Here is a 20,521-nt window from a genome sequence, read left to right as displayed (position 1 = left end):
CTAGGCTGATTATTTTCCCCTGGGTTATAGGGTGGTGTAGTAGTGGAGAAATTCTGAAGAAGTGCTCTTGCTTTTCCTGACTAATCTTCTAACTGATGGCTGCCCTTTGGGACCAACATTTTCAAAATCTTCACAGTACTGCTTTTTTTTTCCTCCAAGCATTCATTGGAAGTAAGCAGAGGGTTGGGAAAGCCAGTAGTTAATACAGCACACTTATTTGTTGTGATTTCTATTCCAAAGGGCAGTTGTTATCTACGAAGATAAATAATTGATTTTTCATCTCTACTTGCTAGAGAAATTTTAGTCACAAGGCATGTGTCAGCTGTTAAGGTTTGAGAATTGCAGCCACTTTTGAAGCAGCCTGTAGGGTTCAGTCATTTGGAAGCACAGGCAGTTCACCATCCAGTTTATAGAAGGGAGAAGTCTTGATGTGTCTGGACCTGTGGAATTCATACTCCTGGAATCCATAAACAATGCTTCACATGTGAGATAAAGTGTTCATTAAAATGGGAAACTTCTGTTTTAGCCATCTGCAGCTGGGTGTGGCTCTCTGGCTTGATGAAGTAGTTGTTTGAGGAGTGCCTCAAGGCTCTTCAGCCTTGCTCCTGGAACATGTGTGAGCTGCGACTGTGGAAGTCAAAACACCAGAGCCCAGATCAGAGCGTGTTCTGGGCCAGCATGGCTGAGCCACTGATCTCTGTAGGCTTATGTTGGCCTCTGCAGGCCTTCCCAGAGAAACCAAGGAGGAGTTCTCTGCCTTACCATGCAATTAAAAGCAAAAGATTAAATAAGGGCTAAGACACACATAGTCAAAATCAAGGTTCAGCATGAATTCAATTCCTTACATAAATTTATCATATTAAACGAAGGGCAGACTCCCCCTAGATACATGAAAGCTGCACTAGTAATTTAATCTGTCCTGGGTTTACCTAGTAATTTGTTTGAGACTCTGGAGGAGAGCTCTTATTTCCTGCCCCATAGTTGAGTTTTAGGGCTGGTCGTGGATTTAACTTTTCAGTAAATTACAATGTTAGAGGCGTGATACTGTATTTATGGTAAAGAAAAATACATTTACATGCACTTAATTTACTTTGGCAAGCAGTGTTTTTACCTGATGTCATTGAGTTTGGGATAAGATGGAAGGGCAGAAGGAAAAAGAGAGGTGTCATCCATATTGTCGAGGATTTTTTTTTTTATAGTCTGTGATGCTGACTTGTTAGGACACCTAATGTGCTGAAATAAGCAGAGCTTCTGTAGCATAGAATTGGCTTCAGTCTGTTTCTTTCAGAGACTAACAGCCTTCTAGGCTTTCTTGATGAATCTGTTTCAAGAACCATCTGAAGGCTTGAACATCCAAGACTGAGCTCAAAAAGAGTGTCCAAATTATAGCAAATGTTTGGAAACAGTCCTATTTTGAATAGATGAGAAAGAGATGCAGGTTGCATGTTCTAAGCTTTAAGAACTGTTATGCATTGCCCTCTTCTCTGGATCATTGTGCTCTCACCACCTCAGGTACCACACTTCCCACATTCTGTTTTCTGCTTTGACCCAAGTCTCTTAAAGGCTGTTGATCTGCGTTGGTAATGATGTGCTGGGACAATATTCCACTCAGATACTTGGCCACAGCTGGTTTCTAAACCTTACTTTGCTGCTGCTGTGTCACAAATGATGATCTACTTGATATGTGAATTTTGGGATACCTTAATTTTGTGAGGATGAAGAGAAATTTTCTCCTTCTGTGCCTGATTACTTTCCACCTTCATGCTGGATGACTAGGACTTTCTCACCTCTAATGGTACACGTTTGAAAAGTCTTTTGGCCATGGCTATAGTTATTTTTCCAGTATTGAAATGGGCCAGTTTTCAAGTAATTAGACATTGAGGCTGATCTTTATTATAGCTGTGAATATAAAAATCCTAATGCCAAAGAAGAATAAATAGGCATCCAATGCTCAATGAACGTGACTTTTGAATAGACATAAATAAGGAGCTAATGAATTAATTTATTCACAGTTAAATACAGAAGCATTTACAATTGGAACAACATGTTTAGTAAGATTATATTCTATTACCTTTAAAAAAAGAAGGAAGAAAAATAAAACCCAAGGGCCTTTTTGTCCTTTTGTTTTCATTAGTGGAGTGGCTTTAAAATATATTGTCTGAATTTTTTTCCATTTAATCCAGTGAAACTAACTTGTTTCTTTACAGAACACGTACACCAATGCAGATAAGCTCCTAGAAGCAGCTGAACAGCTCGCTCAGACTGGAGAGTGTGACCCAGAGGAAATTTATCAAGCTGCCCATCAGCTGGAAGACCGGATACAGGATTTTGTAAGGCGTGTGGAGCAACGCAAGATCCTGCTGGACATGTCTGTGTCCTTTCACACTCATGTTAAAGAGGTAAAACTCCCATTAAGTTCTGGCTGTAACTTTAAGTCATAAAACCATTACTGTCCAACACGTTAGAATCTTTCCATAGGAAGTCATGAAACCCCTATTGTAGGATGGGTTTTGCGGGCTTTGTTATTTATTATTTTTAAAGTTTCTTTAACTTTCAGGAGCAGCTTCTACCTCCTTCTGTTGAGAAGTACACATGCTTGTTCAGTCATGGGGAAGCTGGGGGGAGGGTCATATCAGGGAACTCAAAGCTAAAAGATAACATTGCAGAAGCTGAGGTGGTAGTGAAATACTGTGCACTTTTGGTTTTGGTTAGTTTTTTTTTTAAATCCAGCTCTCTGGAGTAATAAACTGAGTTGTCAGGCACGTGGTTAAACAGACATGGTTCAGGAGACTGAAATGCAGCACAGAAGCACAAGATTACTTACAGCAACCCTCCTGCCCAGAGAGACTGTTTTCTTTTCTGTGTTTTACACGTTGCATTTTGATTTTGTGTATTGACAGCTCTTCACATCCTGAAGAGGTTGTCTCAGAGTGACAATGGTTTGCCTTATGTTTTGCAACTTTTAATATTCTTCTAAGATTGAACTGATACACCAGGAAAAAGAAAATTCTGCCAAACACACTTAGTTTTCAGCCACATAATTTTTCTGTACTGATTCAGAACACAGATTATAGGATTTTATAAGATCATGAAACATTGGTAAGCTAGAACAAGAATAAAAACATTTGTAAAAAGTTTTGGTTGGCAAATTTCAACAACTGTGAATTATCTTTCTGTTTAGAGCTCATGTTAAATCTTACCACTGCTCAAGCTAGGTAAACACTAAAGCATGTCAGACTTTCTTTCCCTTCAGCCTACATCAAGAAATGGTCTGCTCAGTGGGGAAGGATAGTATTCAAAGTAGCTTCTTTAGCAAAACCTTGAGCATAATGCTGGGAGTTTTTTGTATGTGAAACATCTCTTTTGCACTTAAAACAAAAGCACAAGACCTAGTCTTTGAAGGAGGTCAGGATTGAATTACTTTTTATCTCTGGACATGAGTATATAGCTCCCCCATCAGCTTTTTGTTAGGTGGTTCCCTGCCAATAATCTCCTAGGACTCTGCTTTTTTAAACAAAACATAAATTGTGTATAGTGAGCTTTTCTTAGAGGGCAACATTTTTTATTCATTTTTCTCAAGCACATAGTGCTGTTCCCTTACCTGTTATGAAGCACAGAAGTAGTCAGCTGCTGAAATATGTTCATTGTTTCTGTTGCTTTCTTCATTACCTGTTTATCTTAGCAACAAGAGCAGCAACTGGAATGGTACTTAAATGGATACAGTCAGATGTAGTGATGAAAGACAGATACTGTAAAAGGATTTGCAATGAAAGGGCTTTAAAAAAGTCAAAAAACCACCAGAAGGCAGACTGATCTGAGTCACTGAGTAATTCTGGGAGGCTGATCCAGATGTGCTGGAATGTTGCCACTGCTCCCCTATACAATAATGTTTTCTTGAAAAAAAATACTCTGTGTATGGATTTATTTCCTATGGAAAATTGATACTGTTGTGACCCTGTAAGTGCATACAGCTGTAACTATAACAGCCTCTTTGCAGCCTGGCAAAGTACTGTACATCAGTACTATGGCTGATGAATACATTTTGATTTTTTTTTTTTTTCTTTTGTCATGTGGCTGACCTCTATACCTAATAATGCAGGGAAAACTAAAAAGAGCACTTACTTATTTTTATTTATTTGCATCATACTTAAAAATGTAGATGGGAGAGTGAGGCAGGTGTGTGATGTTTACTAGTCTAGTTCCTCTGCTTAAGGTGCAAAGAAATAGCAAGCTCAAAGCTGTCTTGTGCTGTCTGTATTCTGATCTGTTTTCAAGAGCATGTTTGTTATCAAACACACGTGTGCAGTGTTGAGAAGGTATCACAAAGCAGATGGAAGATAAAAATGCCCTAAACCTGAAAGTCATCCATGCCTTGTTGGCAGGAGAATTGCATTTCTCTTGCAGGATGTGGGAAGGTGCTGAATAAATTAGTGCATACCTGTGAGCGTGTAACCTTCCTGCTGTATGGTGGAGTGATGAAATTAATGTGCATGCTTTGCTGGTGAAGAGATGATAGTAGTAGGATAATGTGCTAGTTGTTGAACTGGAAAGAGATGTTTTGGTTGTTAAAAAAAAAACAACAAAAAAACAACCACACAATCAAACCAAAGGGAACCATCACCGGTGCCTGTCAATTATTTAAGTATCTTTTCTGTGTTTTTCTGGCCTAAAAAATAGGCATGAAGAATAGAAACCTTGTTTGTTACAGTTTGGAAGGAGCCACAAAGCTGAGAAAAACTGGTAACCTCGGTTATCGGCTGTTTTGAGGCTTTGAAATCTGGCTTCTATATCCATCCAATCCCTGCTTCTCCTTTGTAGTTTTACTGAACCTTTATCCTTGACACAGAATTTGCTTGCAACTTCTCCCCGCTTCCCTGGGAAGCAGCAACCCTGCAGTGTCTGCTCAGTATTGTTACTCTTCATGCTTAGTAAATCAGCTTTGTGCTTTCAGAAGCAGTGGTGCTTCCCACAAAATCAGAAGATAGGCTTGACACATCCTGGAAGTAACAGAATTTAGCTATACCTGTGCACAGAGCAGCTGCTTAGTATGTGCAGCAGCCTTTTATGATGCACGCTGGACATGCTGGCTGTCTTCAAGTTCTGTAGCCAGGTGGTAGAGCTCCCTGTTGCTTACAAACATCAGAAAGCAACATGTAAGTTCTCAGACTCCTGATGGACCAAACACAGTAAGCCTCATATCTCAGTGGGGATAAAAACAATTATGTATTCAGAGAAGCCAGGACTATAACATTATGTAATGATGCTGTCATTAGTCATTTTGGTTAATGGTGATTCAAGACAATCAGTTGCTTACTATATATATAAATTGTGATTCCATGCTGTTATGTTATTACTAGTTTTAAATTTTTAAGGTTGTGAACACTGATTTGTAGCTCCCATGCAAAATGATAAATTTCAATCTCTAAGTCAAATTTTTCAGTAGGTGATGTACTGAAGATAAGCCATGCACTAGTGAGCTTTAAAAGTGTTTGGGACCATAAATATCCCTATCAGAATCTTTGCATTGAAAAGTACTGTAGTCTGGCAGTTTCCTAGCCTGAGGTTGGATAAAAGGTAACAGAACATCTGAAATGTTTGACAGTTGTAAGAAACTGAATCCCTCATGGCTTTTGTGCCTTTGACATTTAGTATGGGGAGGGACAAAGTGAGAAAAATAATTGCACCTATAAAAAAAAAGTTTCTTAAACAGTTATCATAAAAAGTTTTGTGCAAAACATAGGAGCAAGATTCACAGTAGTCTTTGTTAGGGAATCTGTCACCAAGTAGAGATGAACAGGAATTTGGTGCTGGGTTCATGTTCTTCCAAGCATATACATACGGATGCACATGCACGCAGTCTCTCTGAAATGTCTCCCTCAGCACCTATGAGTGGGAAGCCTGGAATCCTGGCCAACCCAGGTGTTTGTAGTAGTGCCAAAGTAGAGCATCAGATATTTTCCTAACTGGAGTCAAGTGTGGGAATACAGATCAGACTGCCTGTATGTGGAAGAGAATAATCTCTTAAGAGCCTGCTGGCTTTTTGGATATAACCTTTTGTGTGTATTCCAACAAGTTGATTATAAAGTAGCTCAGAGTGTTTTTTTATGTATACACAATGTGCTTAATGGTGTTGCTAGATGATGTCTCTTTTCTTGTTTTTGTCTTACTCAAACTAAACTTTGCACCAGAACAGACTGAGATTGAAACAAAGAAAAGGGAAGTGGAATTGGCTAAGATTTCAAATGCGAAACCTCACTATTCCTAAACAAAAGTAATGAAACTGTAGTCTGTGCAGGCTCTTGAAGGAAGGTGGTATTGTTTTGAGGGTGTCAGTGTCAGAGCATGAGAAGGCTGAGGAGGCCTTGCTCTGACCATAATGCTACTGATTCACATCTATCTATGAGGCATGTGCATTTGGTTCAAAAAAGCTTGCAGATTAATGGTCTCACTTTTTCTCACAACTCCCAGCCAGAAATACTTACTCCTTTGCATTATCCCCTATAGAAGGGTGTTCATCCATGTAGCCTTTCATTTGTTTCATCCCAGGGTGGATCCTGAGGTGAGAGACCTGCTCTTCTGCTTGTCACTCCTGAGTACTTGAGTCTTCTGAGCTGGAGGTCTGCAGCCTCAATATGGATGTCATAATAAGGACTCCTGCTTCTCTGTGTGCCCTTTCCAGGCAGCAGGGCAGCTTTTGGATGTCCCCAGCAAAATGTGAAGACTGTTCCTTGGGCTTTTGTGCATCTCTGGTACTTTTCTTGTGTCATTATAGCACAGCAATACTCAGTGTGAGGGGTCTGGACACATTTGAAGTGCAGTCTCTGGTCAGTGCTTGGATGTGCTGCTCATCTTGAACCTGAGAGTGGAAGAGGATGGCTGTTAAATCTGAAATAAGAGAAGGAAGCATATTGTGGCAGCACACTCAAGTGTGTTGTGGTTTGCTGGTTTCATAGGACTGGGATCCAGTTACTCAATACAGGTTTTCTCTTGAGTTTTTTAGTTCTGATAGCTGCTTTTCTTGAAAAAAAAGAGATTACTGAAATAGCACTGAAGCACTTGCTAGAAGTGAGGCAGGAATAGGATTTCAGACTTTGTAAAGCTATAGTAAAGATTTTTTTCATTTTTTCATTTAAAAAATAGGACAAATGCTAACAGGTACTGGTAGTTGATAGGAAGATGTGAGAGACAGTGTTTCTTCAAGGATGAATTTATTCCATTTTAACTGTAGAATAGATAGGGATATTTGAGGCTTTTTATTATATTAAATCTATTTTTTTAAAAATATACATTCATTTAGTGTCTTAAATATCACTGTAAGACACACTCCCAAGCATTTATTAACTTACACTTTTTGTTTTTAAAAAGATGAAGTTTTTGTCCACTGTCCTGAAAGCCAAAGCTCACAGTCACATACACACACACAAGAGCCCCTTTTTATGCCCGGATTCAAGTGCTAGGGAATACTGTTGCAACGTTTGGCCTTGTACAAATAAAATAGTTTCTTCAACAAGTGTGCCTGTGGCAAGAAATATACTACAGCACTGTACTGGGGGTCAGGGTCAAAAAAGAACTGGCAGTTTTAAAATGCAGAAACTGTGTGCCTTACTTTGTCTTACCCTGCTGAAAAGACTGCCTGAATATCTGAAAGATATGATTATAAAAATAAAAAAGAAAATAATTTACAAAAGATTTACATATATTTTACCCTAATAAAATAACTGTGTGCTTGGGAAGATATTTAATCAAAAATAATTTTCTCTGACTTATATTTGGCAAAATACTGTAAGGTCTTAGTTAATTGCATTCCTTCATGAGATTGCAAGGATGGGACTTAAATGGATAGAGAGAGGCCCATGATGGAAATACTGAAACTTCCAGGATGTTTCAGACAATTAAAATAATACCATCTCAGTGACTAATGGCATGCTCCCAAGAACTTAGGAAAGAGGTAGAACAGGATGCAGGCTCATTCAAGCAGATGTTTCTTAGTTTGTGCTATATTTAGATCAAGAAAAAAAATCTGCTGGGTGAAATATTTGCCTGTCAGGGATTCAGAATGTGATTTCCTTCTCCAACTTTAATTCTGATAAGATGTCAAGAGCAGATGAAAAGAGCAGAGGAGCCTCCTTCTGTGACTGGATTGAGTTATTTATACGGCTTTCTCACTGTATGTTGGAGCTCTCTTGCCACTTTATTGAGTTCTTACTGAGGTCATAGGACTCCATGGTTTGTTTAGGAGTCTTCATACTTCTGCTTCTACAGAGAGAAAAAAAAAAAAAACGTGCCTGGAGGTTGCTCAGAAGTTCACACTGAGAGAAAGTTAATAGTTTTTTGATGATGCTTTTGTTTGGGGTTTTTTTCCAACACTGGATTTTTGTTGCCAAAGTCTCTTTTGTGGAATAATTTGTCACCTCAGAAAATCATTGCACCATAAAATCTCTAGTTCTGCACTGCTGAACGTGAGTGTGTAAGCTTCAGTCTTTGTTCATCCCCTGCTGTAAACAGTTCACTTTCTTTTGCTATGAAACCTTTTACTGTTTTCACCCTTAGCTTTGCATCCAAAAACAAGGCAGAGGATGCAATTTCCAGTATATCCAGTGTTCATTCTGGTTTTAAAGCTGTATAAAAGCCAGCTGGCTGATGCCACCCATTATGAAGTAAGTTCTCAGTGACTGCATGGATTTCTATCCAGCTTTAATAACCTGTCAGGTTTTTTTTTCTTCTGTGTTAGCTTTATTCTAATTTTTGTGTATAAACATCAAGATTATTTTAAGGGGAAGCTGTTTTGTCAGAAATTTACTTAGCAGAAAAGTGTTAAAAGCTTATTTGGTAATGTATTAGAGTAACTTTTGCTATGAAAGTGTCACTGTTTATTCACTTCAGAAATGGCTCAAATTGTTCCACTTTCAACAGCATATGAATCACAGCTAGGCAAGTAATGCATACTAATTACTATCCTTCTCTTTCTGCACATTTGCAAAATGTTTTTCTTTCCCAAGCAGTGGGCAATTCAGCTAATGAATAAGGCAAATGCAAAGACTTTGTGCTCTCTGTAGGCAGGTGGTGTTGTTTTGAACTGGTTACACGGGAGGAAAAGTATACTTGTTCTTTGGACTGGTCTCTAGCATCCAGGGTAAGCTTTAAGGGAAATATTTACAAGCAGAGACCATAACCAATCCAACAGTTTTAAGGCTCCTGCCAGGACCTCTCCACCCAGTGGAGAAGTATATATTAAGAAGTGGCTGCAGTATGTATGAGCACTAAGAAATACAGAAGTAAGGTGTCTCTTGTGCAGGTGTGGCACAACCCTAGCTGGAAAAGTTGTGTTGGAAAAAACTGAAGTGGTTCTCTAGACACTCCTTCAGCCATAGTGCAGGTGCTTGTAAGGGAGTCAAGGGGCAAACTTGTGACTGAAATTTGAGTCCAAGTGACTCAAAATGGTTTTAATTCCAGTTTGTCTGTAATAAATGTTTTTAGAAATAGGGCCTTTTGAGACATAGTGAGCAACAAAATGTTACTATAGAATTAATGTATTTGAACAGTTGAAAGCTGTACTGGTTGTACACACCAGATCGCTGGGACAGTCTCTAACAGTGTCCTATAAATTTTGTAAGCTAAGAGAGGAATAAAAAGGTAACTGCTTGGCACTGAAATTGGAGTAAAGTTTTCAGGTTGTATTGTCAGGTTTCTTGCTTTTAAGTTGCATTTGTCTCAGTGAAATTTGCATTCCTGGGTATGCATTTGTGAAAAAAAAAAATTGGGTGCTGCATTGGGTTATGCTGGGATGATTGCTGATGGGTGCTTTTGACTCACTTCCTAAGTTCTGTTGATCTGTGGTGCTTTATACAAGACTGACTGTTTTGGCTTGAGCTTGTAGCTTTTATGGCTATGGAGATGCATTCAAATCTGTGACAGGCATTGTCTTTGAAGCATGAGTAGTCAGAATAATGAAGTGTGTATGAATAGGCAGTTCTATTTTGGGGCAGGGAGTGTTGTAGTTTTGTAGAAAAGAATCTGGTTAAAAGTCATTAATTCTTCTGAATTTGTGAAAGTTTAACATTTAGCCTGGTTAACTCAAAACCTTCTCCAGGAGGTTTGTAAGACTAAGTAGTAAAAGCTGGTGTTTGTTTAAAAATAAAGCTTCAAAGGAACTAATTAATCAAAATCTAGAATCCTTCACTGAAGATTTTATTTTAATGTAGCTACATTTCCTTACAGAAACCTTTATGATTAGAACATTATACAAGCATCAGCATGAAATGGGTATATCTGTATAAAATGTCAAGCAAAGAAATAAAGTGATTTTTTTCTCTTTTGAAATTAGGCCAGTTTTGATTGCTTACTGCTTGTATTAACTAGGATAACCTTTTAATTTGGTTAAAAGTTAATAAAGCCTACTTGTATTTCTAAAATATATAAATGCAAAGATTAAAGTATAGACAACAGATTTTAGTACTTTTAATCAGAGCAGACTTTATACTTTCAGGATAAAAACAAAACCCAACAAACTTTAATCCTCATTCTTGGAATCACAAGGTTTGTGATGTGGTGGCAAAATAGAGGAGGAACCCAGTGAGGATGCTTCCTGTGAGAGTAGCTGTTCCATTGTGCTGTTAGTGCTGCAGGAGTCAGCTGTGTGCCCTTCCTTTTAGCATTGTTATTATCAGTTCCACAGTTGATGGCTGTGTTGATGAGTAATTTTCACACAGATCTTGGGATGCAGCAGCCTGCCTGATGAAGCTGTGGAAAAGAACACGATAGGGTTCACGTGCCCAGGAGTGATACGTAGCTAGCATATTGTCATGGCTTAACACTGGCTTAAACCAGGACACATGCCAATAAATTTTTCCATAAGCCATAATACCCAGGCAGTTCTAAACAGGAATACGTGCACGTGTTAAGTAGGGGGGAAACACAGAAGTAAGTGGTAGAATTACTTGTAATGATTTTTGTTGTAATAGGTCGAAATCAAGAAATCTAGCTGCAGATATCATGACAGAAAAATAACTTGCCACGTCCGATTCCTGTCTGTATTTTGTTTTCTTGAAATGCCCTTTCCTTTTTCCTTCTTTTGAAGGCCACTGAAAAGTGTTACGTTATCTGCGTGCATGTGTCAGCCTGGCAGTGTAAATTTGATGGTGGCTACAATACATCTCCCTTCCTTCCTTCCTTCCTCCCTTCTCTCAGGGAGTGTTACCATAGCATTTTCCTCCCGGGGACTCTCTTGCAGAGCTGCAGATGGGATTCTCGCTATGAACTCTCTGCTGCTCAGTCGGATACGCTCAGTGCTTTAGAAGGAAAATGGGAAAGAATGGGTGACTTAGCAACACAGCAAAAGCTTTCCTGGTATTTCCAAGAAGCAAAAACCTTATTTGAAACAAAGGCTCATTTTTACTAAATTGAGGATGGCATTTTTCTGTGAAGAGAAACAAATCCTGTTTCTCCCTCCCACCTCAGTCTATTTTTTCTTATCCAGGGAGCTCAATTGGGAATAGTGATTGCCTGATCCTGGAGCTTAACATTTCTTTTTCTCCCCCCTCTCCTTTAGCTGTGGACATGGCTTGAAGAGCTACAGAAAGAACTGCTTGATGATGTCTATGCTGAGTCTGTGGAGGCTGTCCAAGACCTCATTAAACGTTTTGGTCAACAACAACAGACCACGCTGCAGGTTACAGTCAATGTCATAAAAGAAGGTGAAGATCTTATACAGCAGCTAAGGTAAAACAAACTTTTCTTCAAATCTCTTCTGGTGTACATCTGATATTCTGTGAAACCCTTCTGTTTTGAGGGTGGACATGATGACTTGAAGATATGACCTATAAATAAAACTTGTAAATATTAGGACTGCAATAATGTTTCATGCTACACTGATGGTCTCTAACCCTCTGTTTACAGGAAGCTCAGCTTGTAAACACTACCTCCACAAGAAGGAGAATTGTTTACTTTAGCTACTTTTATGATAAGAGTAATCATATGTCATCAAATTGTTTTGCAGACTAACTTTAATTTAGTAAAGACTGTCAGTTTGCTGTGCATTTATTTGCTAAATAAATTTGGCCTGCAGCTGTAAGAGCTGATATCATATCTGAATTTGTGGGTTTTATACTAAAGCAAAGATAATTTTTTTTATTATTATCTAATTTTGAATATTTTTTTTCAGTTTCAGTAAATAGCTATCATATGCCACTTCCTTTCCACAATGTAAGGGTTTGATTATGGTTTTAAGTGTTATTATTCCTGTTAGAAGAATGTCCTTATATGTTGAATTAGTCAAAAATGAAAGTAATCTAATTTCCTAACGCTTTTTCAAGTACTAAAACATAATTTGGACTGTACAGACTTGACTTTCATGTAATATCAGTTTCACTGACCCCGTTGAAACAGTCCTAGATTTTTGTGGTCGTGTATAGCATCCAAATTTTATAGGGTATTTTCAGTAATGCCTTTTTTTTTAATTTTCTCTTTTTTCCCCCCTTCCTGTTTATCCCTCCTCTGCCTTGAATAGGGATTCTGCCATTTCTAGTAATAAGACCCCCCATAACAGCTCAATCACCCACATAGAGACAGTCCTGCAGCAGCTGGATGAGGCACAGTCTCAGATGGAGGAACTTTTTCAAGAACGCAAGATCAAGCTGGAGCTCTTTCTGCAGCTCCGCATATTTGAAAGAGATGCAATAGATGTGAGTACCTACTGGAGTTGCACTGTACTAACTTCTCTCCTGTAGGAATGTTTGTGCTGAGATGGTTGTGTAGTAGCATTGGCATGTAGCTCAAATGACTGATTGACTTAGCTCTTACCTGAACCAAGGCTTTTGTCTTATATATGAAAGTGCCAGGACAGTGCAGAGCTGAGGTTCTTGATATTAACTCCAGCTCTCACTGGTCCCAGTGTGTCTTTATGCAAGTGTCTTGTGAAATTGTAGCGTACCAGTTACTTTAACTGCCAAGTTTGGTTTGAATATCGAGCTACCTTGATATAACTGGGATGTTTACAGTTCATATGAATACAAATTTGCAAGATGGTTTAGTACAAACCCCCTAAACTGGTGCAATGTGTTAACACTCTTTTTCTCTTTCCTTACCAATTTAGCAGTCCTTTTTTAATTGACAGCTGCAAGTGGTGTCAGGACCTCATTTTAATCTTCAGGATGTTATACGGGCTGTCTTTTTTAAAGTAAGATTGTTTCCAACCTCTGAAAATAATGAAAAACATCGTAGTGCCACACCCCTGCACAACATTTTGTTTCAAAGGCAGTTTTGAGGCCACTCCAAACCTTATTAGAGGGCTGCAGCTTATCAGTTAGAAAGTTTCTGTTCGTGTGCAGTGACATGCTTAGAAACAAACATGAAACTCTACATGGAGCTTGAGTTAACAAAAATTACATTATAAAGCTTCAGCCATGCTGATCATATGACTTCGGTGAAACCACCAGCTCTGTACATAGTGACTGAAACAGAGTTGGTGCCTCAGAAGGTTCAGGGTTATCCATTGCTAAATGACACTGTTTTGAGTACATAAATGGCTTGTCTTGAGATTCTGGAAACCAGGAGTTACAGTGGTAATTTTATCTCTTTGTTTGTACATAGTAAACACTGCAGTTGTTGGTGAGGTATGAATAGTGTAAGGGAAAAGAGGCAGTCAGCAAAAGTGAGAGCTTCTCTCCCCCCTCTTTTTTTTTTTTTTTTTTCTTCTTTCTCTCCTTCCCCTGTGCCCCTCCCCTTAAAACCAGGATTGGATACTACTATCCAAGTATGCTTTAGCTAAGCACATTGTTGGGAGCAATGCAGGAATAGGCAGACACAGTTTCCTGGTCCCTGTCCGTAGAGGAAGTGAGAGTGTGTGCTCTACGGTAATAGTGACTGGTGTAAAGGAAGACTAAGAAGGTTCTCCATTTTGCAGTTCACACTGAGGAGGTGAAACTAGCATGCAGGGAGATTGCTGCTTTGGTTGTGTGACAATAGCTGTCTTGAAAATGCAAGGAAAAGGCTTATCAGAAAGTGTGATTGCAAGAGTTAGTTGGATGACTGCTCTGTGTGGAGGAAGACGGAATGTATCCCCTCTTACAGGATTGTCAGCAATTTTACTGTCATCTGCATTGCTCAGTGGGGTTTGTCTGATGTTCTCAAAACACCTTGAGTGGGGGAATGGCAGCCATGGGGAGCAAAGCATATACCAAGAAAATTAATGGAAGAATTAGGTTAGAGGTTTGAGTGAAAATCATGATTAAGGTGATTGCTGTCTGCTGTAAGTTACCTAACCCAGTACTGCACAAGAGCAGAAAGCTGCCTGCTGGAGCCCTGCTCTGCAGCTTTGTTTCTATATTTTTTTGAGATGGTCATAGGATTTTTCAGTGGAAAACCACATATCTGAACTTGGCAGGTCTTGCTTTTTCAGAAACTGACGCTTGGCATGCTTTACATTTCAGAATATCAAACACAAAGCAAAGTACCAATTAGCTTGTCAAAAGAGTTGGTGTTCTTTGTTTATATGACTTGGAAACAAAAATTATACTTCTTTGAGACTGCCAAGTAGCCCTCCAGGGAACAAAATCACACTGACTGCAGAGCGTCTTCAGCGAAATGTTGATTTGCTGTCTCTGTACCATGTCTTCTCTCTGCTTCCTCAGCAAAGCATTCTTCTCTTTTCCCTCTCCCTGGAGGCAGACATCTGTTTGGAAACTTCCGGGAAGAAAATGCAGGGACTAGTTCCAGGTCAGTTGTTTGAAAGCAGAAGCTCAGCTGAAGTAACATGATATTGAGGAGGAGCCAGATGCCAGCTAGGAGCTTGCAGACCTTGTTTTGACCTCCTCCTTTGTCCTGGATTTTGTGTGACTGGCCCAGTCAATTAAGACTTGGCTATAAGGCAGTTCATTCAGGGGAGCATCCTGTGAGGACAGTTTATCTGGAAGGCGAGTACCGTTTCTAGCTTATCTTATTGCTTGCAAAATAACACAAGCTATAATGGGACAAAGAGTCCCCCTAGCACTGCAGGATCATTACTGTGCAGCTGTGCTTCTAGGGGCAGTGGTGAGATCTTTAGTCCTCTTTCCTTGTCTTTGCTATTCCTGTATTATCCTCTGACTTTCAGAGAATTACTTGGTTTCTTTCAGTTGCTGTTTTGATCCTGCACCTTTTCAGATTTTCCTGCTCTTCTGAAACTGCTGCAACTGCAGCACTGTTTCTGTTTTCCCCCTTGCTCTTGGCTTATGAACCTGACCTCTAGCCTCTGTAGGCTTTTAAGTGCCATTGTTTGTGAGTTATTTGAAAGACTGTGTTTTGGACACCTTAATTAACTAAAGGCAAGAAGGAGCAAAATGTACTCCAGGAGTCCCTTGATAGGCTAATCAATAGCACAAGGAAGATGTGTATGAACCTAGCCAGTGGGAAGGTAACACTGGTGGCGGTGTATACAGCCTGAAATGTCTGTATCTCATCTGTGCCTGTGCATTTTTACTTGTCTGTAACTTAAATGCCTCTGTGCCTGTGTCAGGGCTCCACACAGTGCATACCACACACTTTTCAACTTGCAGCTTTATCTTGACTCTATTTTTGGACCATACTTACAAGATGTCTGTTAAGTTATACAGCTGAAAAAGCAAGGATGCAAAGTGCTGGATTGCAGAGACATAACTCTTGTCCCTTTCCCATCTTCTTTTCTTTCTCCCAAGCACATAACATTTTCCAGGTCCTGGGTAACTCTCAGTTGGTACAAGGAATGCTAGTTAGAACCTCTTGAGAAGAGACCAGTGGTTCATTCTTCCTTTCCCACTCAGTGTGGAAGAGCCTGCATCTCTTCTGCATGAAACTGTCTTGTGCCCTGTCAGTGTTACCTTTACGTTTGTTAAAACCTAGGGATGTCAGGCAGCTCAGACTCCACTGGGAGCCTCCTGACACATGCTATGGTAAGTAGTTACCCTGTGTTTGTTCTGGGTTGTCCGTTTCCTGGGAGCAATGCTACTTTGTGATTCAGTCTCTTTAGATGGCTCTTAGTCATTCATCTTTGTTCTGTTTGTTTAGTGCTAATTGTCATGACCAAATTTTAAAAATAAAATAGGACCCTGCACATTCTAGACGTGTTGCTTGTAAAGCAGAACTTAAGGGAAAGCCTTGGAGAGCGTAGGCAGAAGGTGCTTTATGTGTGTTATTTTTGTTTTAACGCTGCCCTGTGTGCTTTTCAGATTTGCACAGTGGGTGCAATGGCTGAAATAGATAATCTTGAGCCACCCAGTTACTGCCATAAAAATATAAGGATGTCTTTGTAATTGCTGCCTTTGTTAGGAGCTCCAGCTGTGATGTGCACTGACTTACTGTCTTTTTAACTAGTTCAGGACCACGCTGGCATTGTTTATTTAAATCATGGGCTTCCTGGTGTTCTGAAGGGGACAGGGACTTGCTCTTGTATACATTGCTTTAGACAATGGATGGGACATGATCTTAACCCCAGGGTTTCATGAAGTAAAATGGAAAGAAGTATAATTCTTACTGTTGTTGTTTAGGGGCAGTATCACTGAAAAATCTTGGCTAGAGGTGACACATATTTGTCATCTCTTCAAACTACCTGTTGTTCATAGAAGGTACAGTGAATTGCAGGACAGTCTGAGAGGACATAGTGACTACAATCTGCTTAAACCATTTTGTTGTTGTAAAAATGCTGACACTTAGCCACAGCAATCTGCCATTGTGAGCTTATAGTGTTTATTACTTTATCTCTGCTCAGATTCATATTAAGAGAGGTAAGGTTTTGGAATCTGTTCTAAAGGGAGATGAACTGGCTTTGTTTTTATAACAACACCCACTTTTTAATGGTGTTTAGAAAGACAGTGAAAGATTATGGTCACAAAACTCTATCGAAACTACTTTAATGCACAGATTTTTCAGTTTGAACAACCTAACCCGATGAAAATAAATTGTTGAATCTGATTTGTGAGAACCTCCATAGTGCAGTGAGTGGTTTGAAGAAACATGCTTAATGTTTTGGTAATGAATGAACACAGTTTTGAGAAAAGTAAAAAGGAAGTAAGAAATTTGGGGAAGGATTTTCTGAAAGTGGAAACCACTCATAATACATTAATAGACTGTGTGTGCAATGTTTAGAAGAAGCAAAGATTTAAGCAGTGGATTAAAAAGTCCTTGTTCTGTGTATCTTTCTGCATCACTTCTTCATTAGCTTTTCTGTTTTCAGTGTTCCCCTTGAAACATGGGTTTCTGCCTGTTTTCTCTCTGGTGCAGAGTTAGAAGATGAAGGTTAGAAATTGAAAATAGCTATGCTAAGTGTTTGGTATCACCCATCAGGGCACAATGCAAAACATGAATGCTTAGTAAATCAAACAGAACTTTTGCAGAACATCGTTAAAACAGGAAGTCACTGATGCCGTAATTTTGAAAACAATTGCTTGATGTGTCTGTTTTGAATGATGTGAGCAGAATGGAAAGGAAGCATTAAGAGAAACTGATTATTTAATTTTGTTTCCTCCCCAATTCTTATATTTTTCTACAAGGCTTGTTTTCCTGGAGTTTATCTTGTAGTCTTACTATCTCAGTAATTTCACAGCTCTGATTAACCACTTTGAAAGTCTAGTGACATATTCCTTTTGCTGATACCAAATGAATTTGATTAAATATATATGAAGCTAGTCACTTTGTTAGTGCCCATTTAGTCAGAGAATCTTTTAGCTGTGTCTTGCTGGATAAATAGCTGTTTTCCTGTCATTTAGCACTGTTCACAACGGATTGTTCTTCCTACTTCTGAATGGTAGAACTTTGGAGCTAGGTCATACTTGGTTCTTGGTGTCTGTAATTTTGTTTTCCCAATAAATTGCAGTAGTTTGTGGCAAACCCTTGATAAAAATTCTGGGAAAAAATTGGTTACAGGATTGAGGGGAAATTGCATCAGACTTCTTTGAAATAAAGTAACTGATGTATCAAACCTTTGCCGTAAGAACTGAACCCATTTGACCAATGAGGATTGCAAGCATTATCTGTAAATAGTTAAACAGTTTTAGATCCTAATTAAAAGGAGTATTTTACATTTCAGCCAAGTTCTGGAATAGAATAGGAAAAACACACTTGTGTGGGTAGGACAATTTACTGTTGCAGTAATATCTTCTGGACATCTTATGGCTGAGAGTAAAATCTAGAATCAAAGTGAATACTGTAATGCTGATTAATTCAGCAAGTAAATTTAATTCTGACTTTACAGTAATACTGTAATAAAGTAATAGTTTTCTGTTTTGCACAGTTCACTAAGTAACCCTGACTGTCGTGATAAGTAGTGCTGCTTAGTTGTCTGGCAAAAGTCAAAGGTGCTGAAAGAGGGGTGTAGAGCTGGGTTTTTTGTAGCGGAGCTCAAGACTGGTGTAATTGGAAGCTGAGCTGGCACTTGATGTATGAATCATTACGTGATGCAGTCTGAAGAACTGAAAAGATGTTTTGGATCAACATTTGCTTTTAAAAGTGAAGATAAAACCTTAATTTCACCTGTTTCACAAGCGGTGTATGGTTAAAGAACACCTTAAACAAGGCAAGGGTACCAATAGTGTTGTTAATACTGGTTGAAGGAGAGCTGTTGTGGTTCTCAGAGAGAGATTGTTCTTTAAAACCCATTTTGAAAAAGCCCATGGCTCAGTCATGTTGAACCTGACCAGTGAGGTCAATCAGCAATGAGCAAATAGAGTTTCTGACCTCCGTCCTAAGTGCAACATTCAAAATAAACATATGTTGTCTAGTGAGTAAGTGAACACTGTCTTCCTCTTTTTTCCCTTAGATAATTTCGGACCTCGAGTCTTGGAATGATGAGCTCTCTCAGCAGATGAATGACTTTGACACTGAAGATCTTACAATAGCAGAACAGAGGCTCCAGCATCATGCAGACAAAGCCCTGACCATGAATAACTTGACCTTTGATGTCATCCACCAAGGGCAGGATCTGTTGCAGTATGTCAATGAAGTGCAGGCATCTGGTATGATGGTTTCTTCATGCTATTCCAGGCAGTAGCTTTGTAAGAATTACCTAGTTGTCTCTTTATGAGATGTGGAAAAATGAGAGATACTGGCTAACTGTAAAGTGGAGACATGGACGGATTTTTTTTTCCTTTATACCGAAATCATTTGTTAGTGTGAGAATATGATCTTTAGGGCATGGATTTTTTATTTAAGAATTGGCAACACCTGAAAATATTTCTGGCTTTAAGAAGGGAATTCCAATCAGGAAGTCAGCACAGTTTACAGTAAATAGCAGGGAGCTAATTTTATAGTTAACTGGAACAATTCACTCAAGCCAAAATTTTCAACTCTCAAGTAGTGAGTCTTCCATTTTGTTTCATACACCCTTCCACTTGTTGTTTTTATCACCTGTATACACCTACAGAGTAATTCTCAGGCTTCTTAAAAAAAAAAAAAAAAAGTTAATTTTGCGTTTTTAAAGAGTGCAAAAACTATGCTTGTTTAAGCAAATTCATGGAGTATTAAGTTGAATTTTGAGAAGGAACTGCAAAAATAAGTTTAACAGAATGGGAACAAGGTACTTGTCTTTAGGAGACCTCCAAGTCACTTACAAACAACTGGCTGATTACAGGTGTGGAGCTGCTTTGTGACAGAGACGTGGACATGGCAACCCGTGTGCAGGACCTCTTGGAATTTCTCCATGAGAAGCAGCAGGAGCTGGACCTGGCAGCCGAGCAGCATCGCAAGCACCTGGAGCAGTGTGTGCAGCTGCGGCACCTCCAGGCAGAGGTCAAGCAGGTAGGAGATGGCTCTGTCCAACCCCCTGGGGTTTCCTTCCCCAGTGTCTTCCATGTCTCCTGGAGAGCTTTCCTTCCCTACAGGGATGAGTAGTAGGTAGTCTTACTTTTGGAGGGACTTTGAGCTGAGCACCTAAGAAACTCCATCCTCTGTTAATAATGTGGCTTAGACTTTGCACTCATAATCTGTATTTCTACCTAGATACAAGTCAGGTGTTTGAGGTGTAGAGCAAATTGAACTGAGAACTGGAAAAATAAGTACCTCTCACAGTAAGGATATTACTAGTATACTATCCTAGCCAGGTGCCTTTTCTTTGTAATTTTTTAAGAAAAGTGGATTCTATTTTATATTACTAGTACACATCTCTATTAAGCAGAATATTATGATGTATTAGATGTCATAATAGACGTGAGTTTTCAAACAAGCTGACAACATCCATATATTACAAACCCCTTTTTCAGATTTACATTGTACATATGAAGCTGCAGTACTTTCCCACTCTAAAGGCCTGAAAATTGAGTGGAACTAAAACTGAATGTTATACTGTCTCATAGGATTTCTTTTGATCCCCTTTGGAATGCTTTGGGGATATAACTTCCAGGTCTGCAATTTCAGAAAACCGCATCTGATTTATTTTAGTTTTTATTATCTATCAGGAAGCATGATCTTTTCCTGTTCCCTGTGCACTAGGAACAACTTCATGGCTCAGCAGGTCACAGCAGGTGCTTTACCTGAGAATAAAATGACGTGGTAAACCTCCACTCCAGTTTGGTTTGTTTGT

General features: G+C 39.1%; 1 protein-coding gene across 5 annotated transcripts in view; it reads left to right on the top strand.

Annotated features, from left to right (window-relative positions):
- TRIO (trio Rho guanine nucleotide exchange factor) overlaps window positions 1–20,521 on the top strand; it is a 246,764-nt gene that overhangs the window by 111,872 nt on the left and 114,371 nt on the right. For all 5 annotated transcript variants that reach the window (XM_071736663.1, XM_071736660.1, XM_071736662.1 and 2 more), the window contains exons 11-15: window positions 2,208–2,399; window positions 11,549–11,718; window positions 12,506–12,680; window positions 18,764–18,959; window positions 19,574–19,740. In XM_071736663.1, coding sequence (XP_071592764.1) covers window positions 2,208–2,399; window positions 11,549–11,718; window positions 12,506–12,680; window positions 18,764–18,959; window positions 19,574–19,740 — 900 coding nt within the window. The remainder of the gene's footprint in view (window positions 1–2,207; window positions 2,400–11,548; window positions 11,719–12,505; window positions 12,681–18,763; window positions 18,960–19,573; window positions 19,741–20,521) is intronic.

The sequence above is a fragment of the Heliangelus exortis genome, chromosome 2 (assembly GCF_036169615.1).
Source record: "Heliangelus exortis chromosome 2, bHelExo1.hap1, whole genome shotgun sequence".
Lineage (NCBI taxonomy): Eukaryota > Metazoa > Chordata > Aves > Apodiformes > Trochilidae > Heliangelus > Heliangelus exortis.
This window is presented reverse-complemented; position numbering and strand designations above follow the sequence as displayed.